General features: G+C 42.9%; 1 protein-coding gene across 2 annotated transcripts in view; it reads right to left on the bottom strand.

Moving 5' to 3' along the window:
* The window catches only part of GPC3 (glypican 3), a 426,034-nt gene that overhangs the window by 183,453 nt on the left and 215,474 nt on the right, over positions 1-27,107 (bottom strand). For both annotated transcript variants that reach the window (XM_045472532.1, XM_045472533.1), the window contains exon 3: positions 15,174-15,868. In XM_045472532.1, coding sequence (XP_045328488.1) covers positions 15,174-15,868 — 695 coding nt within the window. The remainder of the gene's footprint in view (positions 1-15,173; positions 15,869-27,107) is intronic.

The following is a 27,107-nucleotide window of genomic DNA, read 5'->3' on the forward strand; positions in this document are numbered from 1 at the left end:
GTGAAATTTACCACTAAGCCAATGGGAACAAAGATTTGGAGTTGAAATTACATTGATTTAAAAATAAAAGATGCTCCAGACAAAAATGGAATATTGTTCAGCATTAGGAAAAAAATGAGCCATGAAACCATGAAAAGGCACGGAGGAATCTTTACAGGCCTATTACACAGTGAAAGAAGCTAATCTGAAAAGGCTGCGTATTGCACAATTCCAATGATTCCATCTTGGAAAAGACAAAACCATGAAGACAGTAAAAAGATCAGTGGTCACTAGAGGTTAGAGGGCAGGGACAGATGAACAGACAGACCACAGGATTTTTAGGGCAGTGAAACTACTCTGTATGATATTATAATGCCTCGCTATACATGTGTCAAACCAATAGAACATACAACACCAAGAAGGATCTCTATCGTAAACCTCAGACTTTGGGTGATAATGATGTGTCAATGTAGGTTCGTTGATGTTAACACATGTATCACTCTGGTGCTGGATGTTGACACTACGGGAGGCCGGGGACAGGATTTCCATGGGAACTCTACACTTTCTGCTCAGTTTTGCTATGAACCTAAAAATGCTCTACAAATAGTCTATCATTTAAAAAGAGACGGCAAGGGGCGCCTGGGTGGCTCAGTCGGTTGAGCAACAGACTCTTGGTTTCAGCTCAGGTCATGATCGCACAGTTTGTGAGTTCGAGCCCTGCCATCGGGCTCTGTGCTGGTGGTGCAGAGCCTGCTTGGGATTCTTTCTCTCTCTACCCCTCTCTCTCTATAAATAAATAAATAAACAAACATTTTAAAAGCTTTTTATTTTTTTTATTTAAAAAATGTTTTTTAATGTTTATTTATTTTTGACAGAGACAGAGAGAGAGAGAGAGAGAGCGAGCATGAACAGGGGAGGGTCAGAGAGAGGGAGACACAGAATCTGAAACAGGCTCCAGGCTCTGAGCTGTCAGCATGGAGCCCGACGTGGGGCTCGAACTCACAGTGTGAGAGATCATGACCTGAGCCGAAGTCGGACGCTCAACTGACTGAGCCACCCAGGCGCCCCCATTTTAAAAACTTTTTAAAAGAGAAAGCAAAAAAATAATAAATGTCCTCTTTCTTATACTTCTGATTTTGTGGGATTCATGCTCTCTGTACTCTTGATGGCTCGTCATCATCCCAAGGATAAACCCCATTCCCCTTTAGCTTGATTTAAGAAAAGAATAAAGTGTCTACTCTATGCAAGACATTGTTTACTAGGGGATGAGGAAAGGAGAATGGTAGCCTCGCATACTAAAACTGATGTTTGATTTAAGAAAATGGCAAGGAAATCACAGTTGAGATACACTTTTCTGTATTTTTGTATTTTCTTAAGGAATCTCTACACCCAACGTGGGGCTCGAACTCACGACCCCGACATCAAGAGTCGCATGCTCTACCGACTGAGCCAGTCAGGTGCCCCTCCCTGTGATTTTCTGCATTTTTTAAAATCTAGAATTTGTGACTTATTTGTATTGTGCTAGCTTGATTGGGGCAATGATTATATTAAGTAAAAACTGCAGAGGACATGTACCTAGAAAAAAAATTTTTTTCAAATGGTCTGGTTCACTTCCCATCTTCCTTTTACTTCCCCAAACTCCCTTCACCTCCTCCCCTTTCCCTCCATCAAACGAAATAGAGTGGTAGCCCCATCCCACGAATCAGAAAGGTAGCTGCCAATCAGCATAAAGGGGGAAAAGACTCTGAGTGGGCAAGATGGATAAGAACAGACAAGAAAATGTAGGGATTTCCTAGAAGGATATTCTCTAAAACAAGTGGATATCATTCAATTATCCCAAAGATATGTAGTAGAGATGTGTTCATTTTTTAAAGCTTATTTACTTTTGAGAGGGGGAGGGGCAGAGAGAGAGGGAGAGAGAGAATCCCAAGCAGGCTCCGAGATGTTAGCACAGAGTCCAATGCGGGGCTCGATCCCGTGAACCGTGAGATCATGAGCGGAGCGGAAATCAAGAGTCGGATGCTTAACCGACTGAGCCACCCAGGCGCCCTTAGATATCTGTTTAATCACTGAAATTTAATCATCATTTAACAGTGGTACCCAGCAAAAGCAATTTAGCATTATCCTACCCAATACACACTCAAAAACAAAGGAACCATAAACACAGCTTGAGTCTTTCCTCCCCTCGCAAGGATTTCAGCATAAACCCGAGCAAAAGAAGATGAATGCTAAAAATCCCCACCAGGAATCTAGATCTATCCCACTACCCTTTATTCATGAGGCAACTATGAAGTCCACTGTGAGCAGCCGGAAAACTTGTGTGTTCAACTTGTCCTGCCTGGCTGGGAGTCAAGTCACCTGAACATCTCGGGGAACAGAGTGATCAGGCCTCCGGCCACACAGGCGGAGCAAATGTTCAAGGAGCCACCAAGCTCCGAATGCAAAGCCTAGTAGCAACTTCGAGTCTTTAGGCTGGATGTGGAGTACCTGGCTGAACAGCCTCACCTGAAACAGCCATCCCAATATTAGGCAAAGATTCCAGAAATTCTGCTGCAACCCAGCTGGTCTGGTTTCTTGAAAACAGGTTGCTGATAATTGTGTTGCCCGCCCCCGGCACAGGGTTTTTGCCACAGGAGCTTGGTACATATTTATCAGTGATGGTGCTGCTGCTAATGAGCGGACCCCGAAGATGCACGGCCCCGTGCGAGGGAAGACCTAGAAAGAAAAGTCCACTTTGGCAGCATTGGAGATGGGTCACGTCACATGTGACATGCGACGGTGCTGTGGCACACGAGGCATTATTGCCAATTTTCACAGTAGTTCTAACAGGTTGGCATTTTTATCCCCAGTTTATAGATGAAGCACCCAAGACTCAGGGAGATTATGCACTATGCCCAGGGTCACTAAGATAAGGAACGGCTGAGCAGAGATTTACATCTGAACTCCTGAAGCCCGTGTTCTTTCTACTACATCACACGACCTTTTCTTACTCTGCTCCTTGCAACACCATGCCGGCCCATTCCTGTGCCGGGTATCGACTCAGCTTTCCATGTCAAAAGCTTAGCTCTTAAAAATCTCTTATGGTGCTATTAAAAATGAATGTTTGTTGTAATTTATTATTCCTGGTATCTCGAAGGCTCGTTGGTCAACGATAACCAGGGCTGAGACAACTCTGAATGGGGCTTTTCACAGCGGAGCAGTTTGAATTATGCATTAATTTTTTTTTTTTTTTTTTAATCAATGGCTAACAGATTCAGAAGAAATGGTCGGGGAGGAAACAGACTTTAAAACTTGATAAACACAGACGTGTGAGGGAAATGTTTCCACCAGTGCGTATTCTTTCACCCTCTGTGATCTGGGGCTTGTTAACATCCTTTTCATCCTGGAAGGAAATCTAACATGCATCCTGTAGCTTCTTTCTGTCAAGTTTGATTATGCCAATTTATCACAATTATTGCTTTATTTTTAATCGGAATAAGGACACTAATTGAGCGTCTTCTTTGGTCTAGAAGGTTTGTGAAGAGACCGTTCAAGGGTGATGTAAAGTGCTCATGATTGTAAACAAAATCTGCTAGAAGGTTGCTACAGTGAAGAAACCCATTAATTTTACATTAAGAATTTGTTAAGGGGAATGGGACAATTGAGTACATCAGGAATACCGTTACCACAGAACTCCTTCCATGTTTGCAAAGAGATCATTAACAGGGTTTAATGCATCATAAGAAAACCACAGAGCTTGGTGTTTCACTATTTACTGGATTTCTGATCTGAAACGGGGAAAATGTAGGTGCCATATATTTTTTTAAGTAGATTTTAGACCTAAGCTCATTAAGAGTGGATTGTTGTTGTGGTTGTTGTTGTTGTTGTTGTTTAAAGAAAAGGTAAATGGAATAGCCCTTGATCCTGGGGGATGTCTGGGCTCCAAGCAGATTCAGAAGACTCTCACTAGGATTAACACGAGTATGAGGAAGAAGACAAGTTAAGCCCACTGGAAGTGTCCATTGCTATTCTCAAGGCCGCGTGGAGGAAACGGGATGCGTAGTAACTGAGAGAGACCCTTGGCAACTTCCTGGTTCTCCATTTGGCCTCCTGTCCACCAGGTCAGCTTGGGCCTACCTGCAGAGGGAGCCGGCCTTCACCTCCTTGTTCTGAGACCGGGTCTCATCCTGGGCAAGAGATGAGCCCCAGGAGCCCCTGCAGTGGAGAGCGGCTGAAGCAGCCTTGGGGCTGGCTCCCACTTTCAAGTCTCCCTGCCTCAGTTCTTTAACCTGGAAAATGGCACTAATCAGAATCCCATTAAATGAGTCAACTCACGCAAAGAGCTTGCTACTCTGCGTGGCACACAGCAAGCGCTTCACGATCACTCTCATCACCGCTATCCTCTCCCTCGGACAGATTAAATTACTTCTCCAAGGTCACTTCCTGTGGTGGGACAAGGTGGGCCGCATGTCACTATTCTGATTCCTGGCCTGATGCTATTTCCCCTGCACAAGCACAGCGGGTGATTTCAGAAGCATGAAAAGGTCCCACATCCACTTCGATAACTTCCTCCTCCACCTGCGTCACAGTGACTAAGATCTCTATCCTTGATGACCTCCTTGAAGTGTTTTCTGGTGATATATAATTTTGCTAAGTGAAGTGAGTTCGCTTCGCCGGAGAGGGAACACATTACAGAATAAGAAGCAGCAGAAACGGGCTTCCTGGGATGACTAAACCATGATTAAACATCATCACTGTAAACCAACTACAGGGACTAAGTGAACAAGACACCGAACAAGGTACAACGTGCCTGAAGGGCAGGGAGAAAGGACAGGCTTAGAATAGAGGTTGGTCAGAGGTGGGGGACAGACAGCCAGAAAAAAAAAATAATAATAAAGGGCAAAAGTCTCTCTAAAGAGTTTAGAGGAAGTCCTTCACAAACACGATGCTCTTAGGTTTCATCCATGAACCCGAACCTCAAACGTACATCCGACTATTAACAATTTTCTAGAAGCATAAGAGAAATGCACACCCAGAACTCAGAAATATGTATATGTTGATGAGTCCATTTCCATGCCAAATCAATCCCCTTGAGCTGTAGTTTATGAGATTTAATGACAAAAATACTTCAGAGTGTGGGCTTGAGTTAGAAAAAGAGGACTTCATCTATTAACCACATAAGAATACCAAGAATGACTTTCAAAAATCGTACATATAATTTTTTTTTCTTTAAAAAAAGATAGCACATTAACTTCAAGCAGTGCCTGGGCTGCATATTTTATGAGGTTTATTTGTACCGCATATCTTTGATGGGCTCTATTTGTGGCTGAAAGTACAAACATACTGATTACAATCACTCTTCCCTACATTTAGGAACAAAATTAATTATCTGCAAAAAGCAGCCAGGCTTAGATAGATTCTCAGTCAGTAAATGATAATAGACGGCGCCCAAATATAATGACTCCGTTTCCTACTTTATCTGTTTTAGGCATTCTGAGTGGAATGAAAAAAGGAAAAATTAATTCACTTTCTGAATATTCTTCAGGAAGGACTTGAATTGGCTAATAAGAAGAGAGCACCAACCCTCCCACAGCCCCCACCCCCAGATGAAATACCCAACACCCCTGCTGGATTATGCACATCCCAAAGGGACATTTTTTTTTTTTTTTTGGTTTTCTAGCTGCCGGCATTGCTTTTATTTATTTGTTTCTGTTTTACGTTATATAGTAATTTATTTGAATGATATGGTTAATATTTATACAAGTATTGTTTTACTAGCTGTTTTATAATATACTTATCCATTGCTGTATTTGAAATGGTTTATATATTAATTCCACAGTTTGTTTTTTTTTTTACGAAATCGTTTTTTACAGTGTTATTGAGGTGGATTTGGGGACTTCTGTAATTCGCCCATGTCAAGTGTACAATGTAACGATTTTTATGAAATTGACTCAGTCGTGCCACCGTTGCCACAAACCAGTTGTAGAACATTCCGTCACCCCAGTAAGATCCTTCGTGCCCATTCCGGCATTGCTTTTGAGAAGTCTGATGAATTCGGAACCCCAAACACCCCGGGGACGTTTTAAAAGGACATTAAGAGGTCTGCACTTGCACCGAAACAAAGGTTGTTTGTCTTACCCTGTTAGCATTCCCCCCAACAAGGAAAGGACTGGCAAACTGGGAGCCCCAGTACATGCCCGGGATCAGCACTCAGAAGACTGTGGCTGCTGGCAATCATGAAGTCTGTATTTTATCTCACAAAAGCTGCAGCATGCTAGAAGAAATCTGCCCCAGTTCCCTCATCTTGGCCTTTTTTGTGAAACCCTTTATTACAGCAACATTATAACCACCCTCACCTGAGGAAATTGCTGTACTACAAGTGGAACTTCATTTAAAAGTGCTTCTGTGGCGTTTGAAATATGTTTTCAATTTTCCAGGTGGGGGTGGGGAGGCTGCCTAGTGAGAAATGGTCCCAGTCGAAAGCATGCGTCGCCGGAGACCCTCAGCAAGGTAGCAAAAATGCACAAGCGTGAGGGGTGAGGGGGCCCAGGTTACCTGTGGGGGTGCTGCCGTGAGGACATGAGTAACCTTATTCCAAGTGGGGAGACAGGAATCACAGAGGAATCACGCTGTGTACATGACGCCATGTTTTCTGAGGCGTTTGGGCTTTGCAAGGGAGAGAGCAAGGAGCCGGGGGCTTTTGTGCCCTCACCAGGTAGGAGGCTGCTTTCACTGGACTCTTGATTCCCTGGCCACTCAACACAGAGAAGGCATTTTCATGGACTCCCTCACTGTCAACGCTGGGAGCACAAAGATTCTCAGAATATCACAGCATGGCATGATCTTTGTGGACTTCTGCCCGCTCGGCCAACTTTTCCTGACCTTCTAACCTTTTCAGATATACTCTGAGGACTAATCAGTCCTCCACATAACTCCTGGTGTGTGATAACCACCTTGGAAGTGCAGTGAAAGAGAAAACTTCACTCAGCCGAGCCAGTTAGCAATACAAAACCCCCAACCCCAGCCAAGCAAGAAAAGAAATGAAGGCACGGGCACCGAAAGAGAGAGCAGGGACCGAAAGAGAGAGCGGCGGAGTAGGAGCTGAAGGCCCAGAGCAGCAGAGTTTACTCCTAATCAGACGCGACAGTCAGGGGCCCCTTTCATACTTCCTTTTTAAAGTATTCTCTCAAGAGCTGAGAAAGCTGCCACTGTTTTTCGTCTTTGGGCATGCCAACACGTGGCACATGGCCACGCCTTTGGGCCAACTGGTCAGGGTTGAGCTTGGTGTCTTCCACGCTTTCTAATTTCCTTGCTTGATCCCCTGAAAGCATTGTGAACTTGGGAGGTTCTTGCAGCCATCCAAGTTCGGGGGATCCTGTGTTGCCAGTGTTCCCTGGGTCCCTTGGGTTTGTGCGTGTCTTAGAAACGGAGGCACTTTTGCCCCACACTCGTTTCCAAGTATCTTTGAATAGTGAACAGCCTTGGAAGACAGAGATAGTGCCTCCCTTCAGAGAAAAGAGCAGGCGGACTCACTAGCTATTATCAAAGATCCGAGTTCCCTGAGCTCAAGACTCGGCTCCTGGAGTGCGACTCACCGTGGGCAGAACTCATCTGGCCCTCCTTGCCTTACGCCACGGGAGTCGGGGCTCGGGGATCAGGTATGGGCGCGGGTACTACCTCTACTGCTCTAAGAAACAAACTGTCCTTCATCTCTGAGCCAGGGAGTCTCACGTCTTCAGCCATGAAACTGTGGCCCGCGAACTTGTTCGCTTGCGATCAGGGTAAAGATCTTTCACAGTTCTCAGGGACATGTTCTGGCTCCACCAGCCCACAGACCACAGAAAGGAAAAACTTCTTTCTCAAGGCTCAGAACATAAAGGACGGCTGGTAATCACGCCGCCACTTCTTGCCAAGGCAAAGGCGTGTAATTCCAGATTCGAGCAGGGCCCCCGTAATTTCCTAATATGAGCCATAATATATATAATTTCAGGATGGAGCATTTAAAAAAGCTTCCCCTGTGTGACCACCGTTTGAAACGCGCCCTGAAATTAACACGTAGTGCCTAAAAGTGCCGCCAAGTTTTTCCTTTGTATGCTTCTCTTCAATAAGGAGGTAATCTACGTTTCAAAACTATATGTTTTTCCCCCATGGGAGGCACTCAAGCTATTTTTATCGTGCGTGAAGAAAGAATGGCATCCTGTAAACATTTCTGTCTTTCCAGAAATGGACCTCATGCAAATGAACTTGCTTACCACAGTTTGAGAGGCTGACCTGTAGACGCTAATTAGGTAGTGAGTCATTTACTTGTTTTTATCACTTTGAAATCACTTTGTACTGAAAACAGCTTGTATGAATTCAGACAAGGTATCTCTATCTGACACTGAAAAATGAAAGTCCAAACTGATAGCTTCAAGAGAGAAGCACTGACACTCTGACACCTGAGAAATAACCTCAGCCTTCAAAGCCGAGACGAAGGGAGGGCTAATCTTGGAAATTCTGATGAGTTACAGTCAGTCACACAGACAGCAAAATATAAGAATTTGATAGAGTGAATTATTGGTGAGGATCAACAGGGAATCTTCCCCAGAGCTTCCTAGCCCACATAAATACTGACTTCACCAAAGAGATCTTTCAGAAATTCGAGCAAAGGAAATGGACGTATTGGATACCAGAGTATGTTACGTTCTCATCACACAACGTTACTGCTAAGGAAACTCCGTAACGGAGACCCGCGAAGGTCCAGAATCAAAGCAAATGCATTAAAAACCATCTGTTGGTCTAATGGACAGATTCCAAACATTGCAATGGGAAAATAAACTATTCCTCACCACTGGCACTGCTCATATAGATTCTAGGCAAAGTCATTTCGCTGTGTGACTGGCTCTTTCATTATCCACGCACACATTCCTTCTTCCCCTAGAAACTACTCTGTGCCTTTAAGTGGTATGAAGAATAAAACTCTCATGCCTTTTGGTACTTCATTGGGAAATACTACACAGCAAGGGTCTCCAAGGAGGGAGAATGAATTCAAACACCATGCAGCTGGAAAAACAGCAGAGAGTAATACAGGATATTAAATAAGATAGTAAGAACCTAGTTAGCCTGTGTTCAGGGAAGGAAAACGCTGGGGAAGACAGAGGTGAAGCATTTGACAGAGCGAGAGAGTAAACTGTTAAAAGCATGAGCTTTGGAGTCCGGCATATCTGGCTTTGAGTGTCAGCTTTGCTACCTGCTAGCTGAGTGACCCCTGAGAGCAGCAACAGAATCACCACCATCTCTCCACCCCTCCTTGCAACCCCCGGCATCTATCATAGTGCCCCCACAACTGGATGTTCATTAATGTTTCCCGAAATGAGTCCTAGCTCAGATCATACTAAAATAAATATCACGATGAGGAACGACCCGGACAAAGAGTGGTGGTAGGAAAGGTTGCAGTTCTGCCCGACGTTCAGTTGAGTCATAGAATAAGCTAAGGTAATGAACTTGTGGGAGAGGAAACACTAATGCTGAGACATTCTGAGATGAATCAATAAAGAAAGTACATGAGAACAAATGGAAAACTAAAAGCGCAAACAGTCATGTGAGTACATGTCAGCAATGACTATGGGGTGGGGCACAGAAAGTAAATGAAATCATAGAAACTTTGGGGACAATTTCTGGGAGAGCAGTAAACATACAAGATGCTGATTATTAACCACTGAATAAATGGATGTGAAATGTACAATGGCTATGCCTATAATCCACACACACGTATGTGGTAATGACAATCAAAATGGTTTCAGAAGAAAAAACAATTGCATTTTTAAAAGCAGGTTGTGGACTGAGAACAAACTGAGGGTTGATGGGGGGTGGGAGGGAGGGGAGGGTGGGTGATGGGTATTGAAGAGGGCATTTTTGGGGATGAGCACTGGGTGTTGTATGGAAACCAATTTGACAATAAATTTCATAAAAAAATAAATAAAATAAAAGCAGGCTGTGGTTGGGGCGCCGGGGTGGCTGAGTAGGTTAAATGTCTGACTCTTGATTTCAGCTCAGGTCATGCGTAATCTCACGGTTCGTGGGACTGAGCCCCTCTTTGGGTTCTGCGCTGGGCACAGAGCCTACTCGGGATTCTCTCTCTGCCCCTCCCCTGCTCTCTCTCTCTCTTTCAAAATAAATAAACATTTTTAAAAATAAATAAATAAAAGAAGGTTGTGACATTTGACAGTGTGGGTGTAGTGCAACAACAATGTTGAAAATACATGCATTGATAACTGTACATACTTGTGTTTGCTTCAGGGTGAAAGACGTGGAATTCAATAATGTGCTGATAAATTTAACAGTAATGCTCCCACCCAAGTACTACTATAAACCTACTCGATGCTCACTTGGGGCCATGATATTTAACCTAGTTCACAAATGTAGATAAGAGTCAAGATGGATCTCTTTACAGTCCCATCATTAAAACCTTCTTGGACTTTTCAGTACAAATGTTCTGTCTCCTTCCCTCCCTCTCAACTTTCTTTCTTGATCTCTGTCTCTCTCTCTCTGTCTCTCTCATGGGCATGCACACACACACACACACACACACACACACACACACACACACACATTTTCACACAATATTTTATTCATCTCTTTGGACTAAAATGACATGAAACATCCTGGCACTTAAAAATAAATTTAAGGGGCGCCTGGGTGGCACAGTCGGTTAAGCGTCCGACTTCAGCCAGGTCACGATCTCGCGGTCCGTGAGTTCGAGCCCCACGTCGGGCTCTGGGCTGATGGCTCAGAGCCTGGAGCCTGTTTCCGATTCTGTGTCTCCCTCTCTCTCTGCCCCTCCCCCGTTCATGCTCTGTCTCTCTCTGTCCCAAAAATAAACGTTGAAAACAAAAATTTTTTTTAAATAAAAATAAAAAATAAATAAATTTAAGAAGAACTCACTGTCCATTTGGCACTTAGGAAAATATAGTAAAAAGAGTACCGGACTGGGTTTGAGCAAGTACCTGCCACATGTCTTGAACTCTGCCAGGTACTTTGAACCTATCTTTCAATTAATCTCCATATATCAACCCTATTTTATAGATGAGGAATCTGAGGTCCTAGCTTTGCCATTAGCCATCATTCACTCCCAATCTCTGGGCCTTACCTTATGCTTCAAACAAGGTGGCTGGATTTGTTCCCAGAGGAGTATCAATCAACTGGGGCACTTATTTTAAAAAAATAATTTTTATGTAATGTCTATCCCCAACATGGGGCTCGAGCTTACAACCCTGAGATCAACAGTCGCATGCTCTACAGACTGAGCCAGCTAGGTGCCCCTGGGCACTTTTAAAATGACAAATTCTGGGGCGCTTGGGGCGCTCAGTCGTTTAAGCGTCCGACTTCGGCTGGGGTCTTGATCTCACAGTTCGCGAGTTCAAGCCCCATATCAGACTCTGTGCCGACAGCTCAGAGCCTGGAGCCTGCTTCGGATTCTGTGTCTCCCTCTCTCTCTGCCCCTCCCCCACTCACGCTCAGTCACTCTCTCAAAAGTAAACATTAAAAAAAAATAAAATGACAAACTCTATGACTAATTCTCCAGCCTCTCCACAGACCTATGGCATCTACCCCCAGGGGTAGACTCTGGGAATCTAACAAATTGCCCAGGTGATAGTGATGATGAACCAAGTTTGGGAACCAGACGGTTACCACCTCTGGGAGGGCTGACAACGAGAACACCCCAAACATTCAATCCCATGCCTCCACTTGGTATTTGGAGGAAACGAAAACTATCTTAGGGAAAACTAAAGCACTAACAGGCCATACTTAACAAAAATTCAACAGCACCCTGCTCACTTAGAAGACCACCATGTCCCTTGTAATCGGGCGTAAATGGTAGCCAGCAAAACAACTGTGCAAAGTCCCTGTACGGCGGACCTCATGGCACGGCTTGGAGCTAGCTGAAAAGGTTGTCCCAACAGAGCTCAGGAAGAGCATATTTTCAAAGAGGTCTCTCACCACAGCCTAACCTCAAACAGGACAGACTGGTAGGATTTTACATTTTATCACAACAGGAAGGTGAGGGTGCTATAGCAGAACCTCATTAATGCTTTGGTTTTAAATCGGCTTTTGCTTTGGGGCATTCTGCGGGTTTGTTAACATGAATTGAGTTCAGCAGTCTACCCAGCCCTCACTTCCCCTCACCCCTCCCCCACCCCCACCCACCCACCCCCGCAAATAGCCCAGCCCCTTTCTGGCTGGTACAGAATATGGGCTGGATCGCACCTGGCCAACGATTCCCCCACCCCCACCATTTGGGATATATTACTTAGAGTTGGTGGTCATAAAACAGTAACAAGGCAGAGTTTACATTCGCTTGCTGTTCTAGTTCAGGCATTCCCTGGGGAAGGCCGACTTCACGCTCTCATAACCAGCTGGGAGCTGGGAGCTGGGAGCAATCAGACCCTTAATGGCCAAAACAGAAAGGGACTGCATCACTGAGCACCTCTGGACAGCCAAGCCTTTTCTTCCTGAACGATAATGACATGACATGTACTCCCCCAGCATGCACACGCATTTGCCTGTGTGCGTGTGCATGTGCGTGTGCACATGACCCCCCCCCCCCCACGCATGTGTGCAACTAAAATACAGCAGGTTTGGCACCCTGAAATAACTATCCAATTGAAGTTCATGATGACTTTGCAAAATCGTTATGGTGCTTTTACACTTGATCTTAGCCAAAAGGCCGAGAAGCGATCCTTATGGCGCTTTTAGAATGAAAGTTTGGAGGGTCTAAGGGGAGACAGACTGGCATGGTGGGAATAGGGAGTGCTAGCAGCAGAAGACCTAGGATTCTAGTCCCTCTGGCTCTTCGGTTAATTACATAACTTTGGACCAGCTTCTCTAAACTTGATTTCTTCATTTGTAAATCAATGGGATTGGACTAGCTAATCTCTCATGGCCCCTTCCACCACTCACATTATGGTGAAATGCTCACGATGGTGAAATTTATTCAGTTACACACCTGTCCATCAACTAGACTCGACCTTTTCAAGACTTAAGAACTGCGTCTTGGGTAACTGTGAATACCCAGCACCTGGCAAAGTGCCATGAACAAAGCAGATGCTTAATAAATGTTTACTAAGGGGAGCCTGGGTGGCTCAGTCGGTTGAGCGTCCGACTTCAGCTCAGGTCACGATCTCGCGGTCCGTGAGTTCGAGCCCCGCGTCGGGCTCTGGGCTCATGGCTCGGAGCCAGGAGCCTGCTTCCGATTCTGTGTCTCCCTCTCTCTGCCCCTCCCCCGTTCATGCTCTGTCTCTCTCTGTGTCAAAAATAAATAAACGTTAAAAAAAAAATTAAAAAGACCTTTAAAAAAAAATAAATAAATGTTTACTAAATAAACCTTCATGCCTAGAGCCCAATCACAACAATGCACTTAACCCCTTAGCAGTTCCCCACCCTACTTTTGTGTCTAAAAGCACTTGACGAGAACACATGTTTTTAAGATTAATTATGTCGCTGTGAAGCGACCAATATCAGAGTCAACTTTTACACATCCCCAAACCCTGTCTTTAACGTTGTCTCATTTTTCCTCTTATTAAAGACATTTCCACACCCTGGCCCCCTTGCTTTGTGTCTGACACGCAGGGGGTCCTCAAGCACTAGCAGGCGGGTGAGTTTGCGGACACATCCACTTGTCATTTTTCCAGTTCTGTAAGATTTACTGTTGCATAAGGCCCCAGAATCTGGCCTCGAATTATAAAGCAGTCAAGGAAATAATTAGCCACTGAAGAACACGATCGCTAGATAGGGCATTTCTGTTCGTTTTACTATAAAATATTTTCTCAGTAAACGTGTTTTAAATGGCTAACGTTGTGAATGGGGCAATTAGAGCAGCTGCGTGAGTAGCCGTGCTGCGGCGTGCATCATTTCCGTCCTCCTTCCCAGTTTAATTCACCCAAGAAACCAATTACGCCTATCGCTTTGAATTTCCCGAGTTCAAAGATGGACTGAAGGGCCCGGTCTGCCCTCCGCATTCTGGGTAACCAATGGCCGAGAGTCCGCGGCAGTCTCACCGTCTAGAAGCTAAGAGCACGCGTCAACCAAGCCAGCCAAACCTGGGTTTGAATCCCAGTTCCCCCACCTCAATTTAACAGCTTTGAGATCCCGGACAAGGTATTTAACTTCTGTTTTAAGTTTATGTATTTACTTTGAGAGGTTCTAACACTAGAACCTGTTTTGTGGATTACCATGAAACACTGTCAGGTGAACTGGCCAGCAGAGCACCTGGGATGTAGTTGGACTTCGACAGTGGCAGCAGATTACCGGATTTTGCCACCTCCTTCTACGAAGCTGGCAGCATTCAGGAATCGGTCACGACCACCTCAGTGGGATGTGCTGGGAGCTCTTGGCTGTATGTTCTGCTCCACCTTGAAAAGTGGGTGCGTCCCATGGTTCTGAACGTGTGCACTCTGGCCCCGCTGTCAGAACCGTCCCACCCCCATCACAAAGCCCATCCGAACAGGGTTAGACTGGTGTAACCGAGGTCATGGAAACAACTGCTGGAAAACGTGGACGTTTTGCCTCGCTTACATTCTCATGTAGGGTCAGTTAGTGGGTTCTGGCTGGGCCTCTTGTGTTTAAAGTCACGACTCAAAAGGGTCGTGTGATAGACACAATTAAGAGCCCGAGAGTGAAATAAGAATCCGAAACATTGGTGATAACCTCATCGAAGGCGAACCCGATCAACTGCTGAATCACAGCTCTTCCACTAACTAGAGCTGGGTGCCCTTGGGTAAGTTAGAGTTTCACTGAGCTTCAGTTTCCCCACTTGTGAAATGGAGGTAATGTGCCTGCCTCCCAGGGTTGTCACGAGGATTGCAATGACTGGCAACAGTGGGAATAATAGCTTATATTTACTGAAGACTTACCGTGTACCACGCACACGCTAAATGCGCTAACGTGTTATTCCCTATGAAGAAGATATCCTTTTTAACCTCATTTTACGAATCAGCAATACGAGGCCCACAAAGATAAGAAGATTCACCCGAGTTCCCATGGCAACCAAGGAGATGAAGCCAAAATGAAAAGCCAGGCACTAGGACTCCGTAGCCTGTGAGATCGTGCAGCCCCTCTATCATCTCTGCCCACCCCCCGATCCTCCCCGCGTTTCTCTCCATCGGCACCTGCTGCTGGCCAGGCTGCCACACCCTCATCGGACCCAATTCCTCAGAAAACTGTAGACTGGTACTCACGGTGGTGGTCAGCTTTCCTCCATTCTTCTGGACATATTGGATGGAATCGTGGATCGTTGAAAAGAGCCCAAGCAGCACATTCTCCATGTCGTAGATTCTGTACACGCCATTCACCAGTTCTTCCAGAGACAGAATGTATTCTCTCCAGTACTTGTCAATCTCCACCACGCCTGCCATACAGCCTTGCATGACCACATTGCAGTAGCCACCGCAAGGCTTAACCATCATCAGTCCCTGGCAGTAAGAGCAGTACCACATCCTGGTGAGCATCCGGCCACAGTCTTTACTGAACTTCAGATGATCAGTTGTGTTGATCACCTCAATTCCGAGATTCAGGGCCTGGAGGAAGATCCGGGTGACCTGCAGTGACTTGGAAACCTGGGTCATAATAAGCTTGGGGAAATTCCCAAAGACTTTCAGGTCACGCCTTGCCCCTCGGAGGCACTCGTTGATGTCCGAGGTCGACTCAGGCAGGCCGGGGTTCATGAGCTGGGTATAGATGACCGGAAACAGGCTGTCAAACAAATCATTGACCATGTCGTCGACATTGATGTCAGAACCCAGGATATAGAGAGACACGTCGGTGAAAAATTCACCCACAAACTCAAAAGCTTGCGGGGTCAGGCTCGGATAGTTGTTCTTAAACATGGCGTTGGTGTAATTCTTGGCGTGGCGAACAACAATTTCAAAGGCCTCTGTAAAATAAGAGATATAGAAATGCCCACAAATTAAAGCATGAAAACCCGGGGCGTAATTGAATTTGAGATTTCTCTATCGCTGTGGTGATTAAAGTCCCGCTTGCCTTAAATAATTGACTCATATTCATTTCTGGCATTGCCTCTACTCCTGCGGTTGTCTGCTCCTATAAATCAATTTTCCTTTCCGAACATGAAGTCCAAACTCTGATGTGCACATAAATTCTTAAACACACAAATTGTATTTCAAATGACAAAAGCCAGGATTCGGTTAACGTTTCGGCTTCTCATGAAAATATTGATTAAAAATTGGCTAAATGAGAAGTTATTTCTCTTTCTCTCACTGATTTATTCAGTTACAAAGAAAATGTACTTCAAGACATTTCATTTTTAGACAGAGACAAATATTTGACAACAAACCATATACTTTATAAACTCCCATAACAATTTCAGCCTGTTCAGCCCTGGAGGAGAGAGGCAAGTTCTTAGCCAAGAATAAAAGCTATCACGAATTTAATCATTTTGGGTAGGTTTTCTCCAGGTAACTTTAAGGGAGTATCTGATGTACTGCCAGACCTAGAAAATGGAATTTATCCCCAAAATGGGTATCTGCATGGGAAAAAACAATCCATGCCCTTATCTATACATTTGATATTGCAAATAACACCCCTGGTATTTCCAAGCTGAACGTTTGGAAGGATAAGTACTGAGCTTCCTTGGTAAAGTTTGCCTTCCACGTGGCTTGGAAGCCTTACGTACTCTACAGAGACCATGAATTCGGGATTACATCTGCTGCCCCTCCCCCTTGGCATAAGGCCCAATTAGTGTCACTGGTGTGAGAAAGAGCGTGGTAAAGTCGCCATCTCATTTTCTCCAAACTGAAACACGCCAGACACAGATGATCTCAAATAATCAGACTTCTACATTTATAGGAGGGAAGGGATAACAGCCGTAACGATGGGCCTTTCACAAAATAAGACCGAGTTTAAAAACAAACAAAAATAACCAAGTTTCCGGAGACATTTACAATTAACCTACTACTTTCTTTCACTCCCTTCCAAAGCGCAAAGGTCCATGACAGATGTAGTCTAAATGATGCCAATTCACGAGCCTTGAAAAGGCACATTATTACTACTTTCACACTACTAGAGAAACGGTACTCCACCAGCTCCTTGGGATTACTTAGTCCGACATCTCAGTCACCTGCGGCGGAAGTGGGCTCCAGGTTGTGCCACCGCCATCCGCCCCAGATCCCTCACAGGGTAGAACATGCTTGCTAGATTCTTCCCTCGGGCTCATGACACGCCCAGCCACGGCGAGCAGACGCCAGTGTAATTCCGCTGGGCTTCCAAGCCCACTTGCGAAAGCTAATTGTCATTTCCATCAACTGCTCATTTGTTCGTCTTGGTTTGTTTCGTTTAGAACGTTAAGCGATGCCTGGAAAGGTGATCCACTTCACAGCAATTTCTTCCCAACCCCACAAGCTACTTTATTCTCAATCCTTGAGTCTAAAGGTTGAACGAGGCCATGAGGCCAAGAGATCACCCGGCGCAATACAAAGGACCAGTGAATGAATTCTTTGAAATCATCAGAAATTCGGAGATTTAAAACTCTCCATTCATTTTAATTTCAGCTACCTATCATTTAATGTATCCTAGGCTCTGTGTGAGGTATCGGGAATATGTAAGTGCTGGGTAGTTGGAGACAAATGATATCCCAAGCTGTATGGTGCATACAAAGCATTTCCAAGAATAGGATAATGTCTACATTTTACAAAAATCTTCCGAATCTGATACTGTGGTCCCCATTTTATAGATGATGGAACTGATGCTCAGCAGAGTTTAAGCACTTCCCTCGGGTCCCACAGCTGCAAAGTAGGAGTCAGCTCAGACTAGGGCCTCCCAGCACTGGTTACACTCTAGCTGCCCTCAGCCCGACGGCCAACACACATATCCTCAAAATTCTTTGTAGAAAGTTAACTTCTTTTTAAGCTCATTATTTTCCCATTGGCTTCTCCTCTCCAGATGGAAGTGTTATTTGAAGGAATTGCAGCCCAAAGACCCACAAAGCAGAGTCATACTTTCACCTTTGCCTTGGGGCAGCACGAGGTAAGGGGGGGGGGGAGGACTGCTACTCTAAAATGAACTCTCTACAAGGCAAATCTCGTCTCTAGCACAGTGCATGCGTTCTCTAATGTGTGAGATATAGGGCAGTCTGTTCCATAGACTGTACTGCCAGAACCTTGGTGTTTTGTTTTTTTTTTTTTTTTCTGTTACTAGCACCGCTGGATCAATAGAAAAAGAAAATTACAAAAGATCACGAACTCTTCTGCAGAAAGAATAACAACAATGCATATTGCAGGGGGAAAGGGCTCAGGGTTCACATCTAACCTCCAGCTCACATGTGCTCCCTGCTCTAACTTTCACAGCTCAGAATCCACTTAGCACGTCTCTGGGTTGTGCCCAACCCCCTTCCTTCTATATCACAGGACAACAGACCAAACCATAACTGCTCAAGGAAGGCTCCTTGGGGACTTATAGAAACCAGCACGAGGTGAAAAGTGACGCTCAGCTTGAGGCTGGCAACTGGAGGTTTCATGAAATGAAGCCAAGGGCTAGAATTACTGCAAGGAAGTTCAGCCCATTGATTTTGGGGGGGGGATAGAGGGGGGCCAGATAATAATCCACACTTAAGCTAGGGGGAATTTCCTCTGTCTCCTTCCTGGAAAGAAGCCAGGAGTCATGTCCAGGAAAAACTTGGAACAATGTAAAAATGAGAGGCATAAAGAAAAATTTGGCACTGAACAAAATTATTTTTTTTACAATATATAAAAAGATACGCGGAGTTAATACACATCCCAATATTGCAAGATTTGTAGATGTGCCCATCATTATCCCGGTCACCACTGTTTGGACACACTCTAGTGTTGTCAACATCCTCCTGAAATTATGGTGCTCAAAACGGGACACAATTCTCCAGATGTGGTTTGATACTGAAGTTTGGAATCAGGCCATGATGTCTCTTTAAATGGTTCAATAACTTCTTCAACTAACCACGCCCCCTGCAACCTCTGGACATACAGTCTATCACTGTAGCAAAAGGACCATCTTTACTTTCGGTAATGATGTTTCTGCATTCAGACCCACACAGAAAGAAATGTGTTTTCACGGGCCTTTTCAGTAGAAGGCTGCATGTGTTTAAAAAGGAGATTATAACTGTGGTTGGAAAAGAGGAACAAGTGAACTTCTGAATTCCCTTCAAGCCCTTAAGAATAGGGCAGCCCCAGGGCGCCTGGGTGGCTCGGTCAGTTATGATCTCTCCGTTTGTGAGTCAAGAATTCCTGCTTGTGATTCTCTCTCTTCCCCCTCCCTCTCTGACCCTCCCCTGTACTCACGCTCTTCCTGTCTCAAAATAAATAAATAAACTTAAAAGAAAGAGAGAGAGAACACGGCAGCCCTTACAGAAGCCGGTCACTTTTTTCAAGGCAGCTTTTCCCACATTGTAAGAATGGCAACTACTTTATAAAAACTCTTTAAATTCATAGCACAAATGCCATAACAAGTTGGATTCAAAACTGTCCTTGTTTTTAAGCATAGGTACTTTATTATTTTTTATTTTTAAATATAATTTATTGTCACATTGGCTTACATACAACGCCCAGTGCTCATCCCAACAGGTGCCCTCCTCAATGCCCATCACCCACTTTCCCCTCTCCCCCACCCGCTATCAACCCTCAGTTTGCTCTCTGTATTTAAGAATCTCTTATGCTTTGCCTCCCTCCCTCTCTGTAACTATTTTTTCCCTTTACCTTCCCCCATGGTTTTATTTTAAGTTTCTCAAGATCCACATGAGTGAAAACGTATACCTGTCCTTCTCTGACTTATTTCACTCAACGTAATGCCTTCCAGTTCCATCCACATTGCTACAAATGGCATGATTTCATTCTTTCTCATTGCCAAGTAGTATTCCGTTGTGTATATAAACCACATCTTCTTTATCCATTCGTCAGTTGATGGATATTTAGGCTCTTTCCATAATTTGACTATTGTTGAAAGTGCTGCTATAAGTATTGGGGTGCCTGTACCCTTATGCATCAGCACTCCTGTATCCTTTGGGTGAATTCCTAGTAGTGCTGTTGCTGGGTCGTAGGGTAGTTCAATTTTTAACTTTTTGAGGACCTTGCATACTGTTTTCCGGAGTGGCTGCACCAGTTTCAAGCAAAGGTACTTTAATAGGAAAAGGAAACTAACATTAATGAGGTACCTGCAATGTACGTGGAAGGATCTGTGATAAACTTGCTTACATATGTCCTCTCATTGAACTTTAACATAGCCATATGTATTTGGAATTATTTTTATTTGACTGGTGAGGAAACTGAGGCTCAGACAGGTTAAATGGCTTGTATGAGGTAATGCCTCTAATTAAATGTCAGGGCCTGAATCTGAATGTAGGTCAGTTTAACACCACGCCCCTTATTAATTTTACTATATGCATCGCCCTTGAAAACTGGATATTGGGGGGGCTCCTGGGTGGCCCAGTCGGTTAAGCATCTGACTTCGGCTCAGGTCATGATCTCCCAGTTTGTGAGCTCAAGCCCCGCATCGGGCTCTGTGCTGACAGCTCTGAACCTGGAGCCTGCTTTGGATTCTGTGTCTCCTTCTCTCTCTGTCCCTCCCCCACTGGTGCTCTGTCTGTCTGTCTGTCTCTCTCTCTCTCTCAAAAACAAATAAACATTAAAAATTACAAAAAAAAAAAAAAAAGAAAACTAGATATTGGGAGACTTGTGGTCTTGGCTTGAACATGTAAAGAGCTTAGAATTCATCACTCCCATCCTCCACAAAAGATAGAAGCTCAACAAACTGAAAATCACCAATTCTTCTTTGACCCATTAAGGGAACTGAGGTCACAGAGCAAACGGCCACCCATTTTGAAATATGGGAAGAGAGGCAAACATAGAAACTCACAGCTGAGATCAGCTTACCTGGAGCAGAAGCCACTGGAGCCATAAACTACTAGGAACATTTTCAGGGTAATTTTGACAAACGCAGGCTGAATGTGGACTTGCTTGACACCTAAAAACTCCTGGGCCCCCAGTATTATGAGGCCCCCCCCCCACTTCCATGGGATTTACCTCCAGAAAACATACAGCGTTCTCACGGTGAAGATCTAAGACAAGTCTCTTTGTCTTTCAGGCAGGGGGAGGAAAAAGTAATAATTTAGACGTCCACTGCTTTCCAAAGGACACGTTACCAAAGCCTAATATACCTGGTAAAAGGGCAACCAGACAACTCTAGCCTCCTCTAGCTCTCTTGTTCTATTGAAAGGGAGAAAACAAAAGCTGAAATAAACTTAAGAAGGTCACAGCCCAAGAATTTAGGCTCACTGAAAGCCTAAGATTAATCATAAGATTATAGACCACTTCTATTCCCCCCATAATTTACCACGAGAAAGACAAAGACCCTATTTAAGAAGGAGCTATTAGGGAAACCCAAAAACAACTGGTGAGAAAAAAAAATAGAACAAGGAAACTAGAGAAAACTAAAGCCTCCGGCACCGATGGCTACAACAGACATTAAATAGCCCAGCTCCTAGTCAAATTAACATAAAAATTCACACTAAAATCACAGTTACCTTAGTTCCTATTACCCCATATCATGTCTTAGTTTCAACGATCACAGCCATGCTCAAAGGTAAGAAAAACAGTCTGAAGAGACAAAGCAAACATCAGAACCATAATCACATACGGCCCAGATTCTGGAAATACCAGACAGGGAATTTAAAATAACTATTATCAGTATGTTAAGGGCTATAATGAAATAAGTGAACAACGTACAAGAACAGATTGAGTAATGTAAATACAAAGATGGAAACTGTAAGAAATATCAAAATAAAATGTTAGAAATCAAAAACGCAAACAGAAATGAATCAGTGAGCTTAAAGAAATGTCAACAGAAAGTTCCCAAACCAAAATGGAGAGAGAAAAAATAAATAGAAAAGCATACCTAAGAACTGTGAGACAAATTCAAAAGGTGTAAAATCTGTGTCATTGCAATTCCAGGAAGAGAAGAGAGAACAGGAGAAGTATTTGAGGTAATAATGGCCAAAAATTTCACAAAATTCATGACAGACACCATGCACAGGTCCAAGAAGCTCAGAGAACAAGCAGGTTGAGTATCAAAATGCCTACTTCTAGGTATATCATACTCAACCTGCAGAAAACCCAAAAGAAAGAGAAAGTCTTCCAAGGTGTCAGAGGAAGAAAAATCATCTTACTTATAGTGGAAAAAGCACAAGAATTGTATAAGACAGGGGCGCCTGGGTGGCTCAGCTGGTTATGTGTCCGACTTCAGCTCAGGTCATGATCTCACAGTTTGTGAGTTCAAGCCCCGTGTTGGGCTTGCTGCTGTTGGCACAGAGCCTGCTCCAGATCCTGTCTCCTCTTTCTCTGCCCCTCCCCCACTCCTGCTTTGTTTCTCTCTCAAAAAGAAATAAACATTAATAAAAAAGAATTCTATCGAACATCTTGTCAGAAACCATGCAAGCAAAGAGGGAAGTGAAATATTTAGTGTTGAAAGAAAAAAAACCTCATCAATGTGGGATTGTTTCCAGCAAAATTATGACTGAAAAAGGGAGGAAAAATAAAGACCATCTCAGACCAAGAAAAATAGAAAAAATTTGACACAGTAGACTCGCCTTGCATAAAATGTTAGAAGCAAATTTTCAGTAAATTAAGTCAGAAAATTAGGTCTAGGTAAAGAAAGGAAGAGCATGAGAGAAGGAATAAATAAAGGTAAAATGAAATATTTTAGTTTTCTTTTTTGAAAAAATGATCTGGGGCACCCGGATGGCTCAATTGGTTAAGTGTCTAACGCTTGGTTTCGGCTCAGGTCATGATCTCACAGTTCGTGAGATTGAGCTCCGCATCAGGCTCAGCGCCGACAGCGCGGAGCCTGCTTGGGATTTCCCTCTCCTTCTCTCTCTGACCCTTCCTGGCTTGCTCATTCTCTATCTCTCAAAAAAAATAAATAAACAGAAATTTTTAAAAAAATTTGTAAAAATTGATGTAATGGGTAACTTCAAAGCAATAATAGCAACAGTATATTTGGATGTAGGATGTAGATGGAATGGGACGGAGGAATAAGGAATACCCTGTTACAAGGTAAGGTCACTACCAGTGAGGCAACATAGAAGGCAGAAACAAAGAAAAGAAGGTTAAAAACAGCCAAAACAAAGAATAAGCACAATGAGTAGAAAGCAGTTAGAAACACAGTGGATACTAATACAATTACATCACTAATCACTATTTTTCTTACAGTTTTTTCATGTTTATTTTTAAGAGAGAGAGACAGAGCGAGTGGAGGAGCGTCAGAGAGAAAGAGAGGGAGACACAGAATCCAAAGCAGGCTCCAAGCTCTGAGCTGTCAGCACAGAGCCGGACACGGGGCTCGAACCCACAGACCGTGAGATTATGGCCTGAGCCGAAGTCGGAGGCGTAAAGCAACTGAGCCACCCAGGTGCCCCACTAATCCCTTTAAATGCGAATGGTTTACATGCACAATTAGGGGCACCTGGCTGGCTCAGTCAGTGGAGCACACAACTATTGATCTCAGGGTTTTAAGTTCAAGTCCCACGTGAGGTAGAGAGATTACTTAAAAATAACATCTTTAAATACACAAATAGAGGCGCCTGGGTGACTCGGTCAGTTGAGCATCCAACTCTGACTTTGTCTCAGGTCATGATCTCACGGTTCCTGAATCTGAGCCCCGCATCAGGCTCGCTGCTGTCAGCACAGAGCCTTCTTTGGATCCTCTGTCCTCCCCTACCCCTGCCCCTCTCCTGCTTGTGCTCTCTCTCTCAAAAATACATACATACATACATACATACATACATACACACACACACAAAGTAAAAAAGACTATTAGAGTAAATATAAAAACAAAACCCAACTCTAGATTGTCTACAGAAAACACATCTTAAATACAAAGATAAAAAGGGATAGAGAAAGATATACCATGCTAACACTAAGAAAAAACTGGAATAGCTAAATTAATTTCAGACTAAGCACTTTGGAAGAAGGAGAACTATTAGGGATAAAGGAGTCAATTCTACAAGAAGACATAATCCTTAACATGTATGCATCTACCAACAGAACATCAAAATATGTGAAGCAAAACCGACAGAATTGTAAGAGGAATATACAAATCTACAATTATAGTTGGAGACATCAACATCCCTCTATCAGTAACAAATCTATCAGGCAGATAATTAGTAAGGATACAGATGAACTGAACAGCACTATCAATCACATAGATCTCATTGACATTTAGGGCACTTCATCCATCTACAGCAAGATATACATTCTTTTCAAGCTCACATAAAACATTCCCCAAGACAGACCACGTTCTGGGCCATAAAATGCACCTTACGCATTTAAAAGCATAGAAATCATACAAAAGAACATTCTTAGACCACATGGCTTTAAATTACAAATCAGTAACAGAAAGAGAACAGGATAGTATCCAATCATTTGCAAATTAAACAACACACTTCTACATACCACATGGAACAAAGAAGTCTTAAGAGAAATTTTTAAATATTTTCAACTAAATGAAAATGAAACTAAATACAACTCACTGAAATTGGTGGGATGCAATAAAAAAGAATGAAATCTGGCCATTTGCAACAACACAAATGGAGCTAGAGAGTATAACGCTAAGCAAAATCAGAGAAAAACAAACACCGTATGATTTCACTCATATGTGGAATTTCAGAAACAAAACAAATGGACAAAGAAAGGGAGAGAGAGAGAGAGAGAGAGAGAGAGAGAAACCAAGAAACAGACACTTAACTATAAAGAACTGATGGTTACCAGAGGAGGTGGGCGGGGGAATGGGCGAAATAGGTGGAGAGGATCAAGAGGACACTCGTCATGATGAACAGAGTAGTATACAGAAATGTGAGTCACTATATGTTACACCTGAAAATAATATAACACTGTATGTTAACCATACTGGAAGTAAAATTAAAAGCATAATAAAAACGAAAAAAAGAAATTGGTGGGATGCAGCAAAAGCAGTGCTTAGAGGGAAATTTATAGCATTGAATGCATATATTAGAAAGGAAAAAAAAGATCTCAAATCAGTAAGGTTTCACCAAAGGAATCTAGAGAAAGAAGAGCAATATCAATCTAAAGCAAGCAGAATAATAAAAATTAGAGCAGCAATCAATGAAATGGAAAACAGAAAATCAATAGAGAAATCCAATGAAACCAAAAGCTAGTTCTTTGAAAAGATCAATGAAATTTAAAAATATCTAGTCAGACTAATCCAAAAAGAGAGAGAGAGGAAAAAAAACCCCATAATTTACTAATATGAGAAACAGAAGAGGAGTCATTATTACTGTTCCATAGACATTAAAAGAATAAAAACATGATGTTTATGAACAACTCTATGGCGACAACCTTGATAAAAAAAAAAAATCGATGAAATGTGCCAACCCCTTGAAAGACAAAACTACCAAAATTTACACAAAGAGAAATCGATAATCTAAATTGGCCTGTATTTATTAAATAAATTGAGTGAATAAGTAACAACCTTCCAAAAAGAAAGCACCGGGTCTAGATGGTTTCACAGGTGAATTCTACAAAACATTTAAGGAAGAAAGGATACCAATTCTCTACAGTGCCTTCCAGAAAACAGAAGCACAGAGAATATTTCCTAACTCATTCCATGAGGCCATCCTTACCCTAATACCAAAACCAGATAAAGATATTTCAAGAAAGGAATGCTACAGGACAATATCTTTCCTGAACATAAATGCAAAAATCCACAACAGAATTATTAGGAAATCATATCCAGCAAGATATAAAAAGAATCATAAACCATGACCAAGTGGGATTTATTTTGGATATGCAAGTCTGGTTTAACATTCAAAAATCAATTAATGTAACCCATCATATGAATAGGCTAAAAAAGAAAAATCACATGATCGTATCAATAGGTGCAGAAAAAACATTTGCCAAAATCCAACACCATTTATGATAAAAGCCATCAGCAAACGAGAAATAGAGGGGGCCTTTAAAAGCATATCCACAAAAAATTACAGCTAACATTGTACTTAATGGTGAGAAACTGGAGGCTTTCCCTGTGAGATCGGGAACAAGGCAAAGATATCCCTCTCAGCACTCTTATTCAACATTGTATTTAAAGTCCTAGCTAATGCAACAAGGAATTAACAAAATTCTCTGTGAAGTAATAAGCAATTAAAGCAAGGTTGCCGGATACAAAGTTAATATTCACAAGTCCATTGTTTTTTCTATAAGTCGACAATAATTAACAGGTATTTCAAACTGAAAGCACAATACCATTTATATAAGCACCCAAAAAAGTAATGCGTAGGTGTAATTCTAACAAAATATGTACAAGAATAAATGGAAAGATACTCCGTGTTTTTAGGTAGAAAGACTCAATATTATGAAGAAGTCAGTCCTTCCCAACGTGATCTATAGGTTCATTGGGCTCCCAATCAAAATCCCTGTAAGTTATACTGTGGATATCAATACTAAAGTTCATATGGAAAGGCAAAAGACCCAGAATAGCCATCATGACACAAAAGAATAACAAAATCGAAGGAATGGCACTACCCGGCGTCAAGAACTCCTATCAAGTTACAGTAATAAAGACAGCATGGTATTGGCAAAAGAATAAAGAAATAGATCAATGGAACAGAATACAGAGCCCAGAAAGAGAATCACAGAAAGGACAAAAGCAATTCGATGGAAAAAGGATAGTCTTTACAACAAATGGTTCTGAAACAACTGGATGCCCATATGCAAAGAAATAAATCTAGACACAGACCTTATATCTGTCATAAAAATTAATTCAAAATGGATTGTCCACCTAAACGTAAAATGCAAAAACTATAAAACTTCTAGAAAATAACATGTGAGAAGAGCTTGATTGTTTTGGGTTTAGCAATAAGGTTTTAGATACAACGTCAAAAGTCGAATCCATGAAATAAAAAATTGGTAAGTTGGGCTTTATTAAAAGTAAAAACATGTGTTCTGTGATGTTAAGAGGATGAAGAGAAAAACATCTGTTAGGAGAAAGAGCAAACAAGGTGCAGACTGAGAAAATATTTGCAAAACATATCTGATAAAGGACTTGTGTCCAAAAGATCCAAAGAACTTTTAAAATTCAACAAGAAAAGCAGCAAACCAATTAAAAATGGACAGCAGATC

The sequence above is a fragment of the Leopardus geoffroyi genome, chromosome X (genome assembly GCF_018350155.1).
Source record: "Leopardus geoffroyi isolate Oge1 chromosome X, O.geoffroyi_Oge1_pat1.0, whole genome shotgun sequence".
Classification (NCBI taxonomy): Eukaryota; Metazoa; Chordata; class Mammalia; order Carnivora; family Felidae; genus Leopardus; species Leopardus geoffroyi.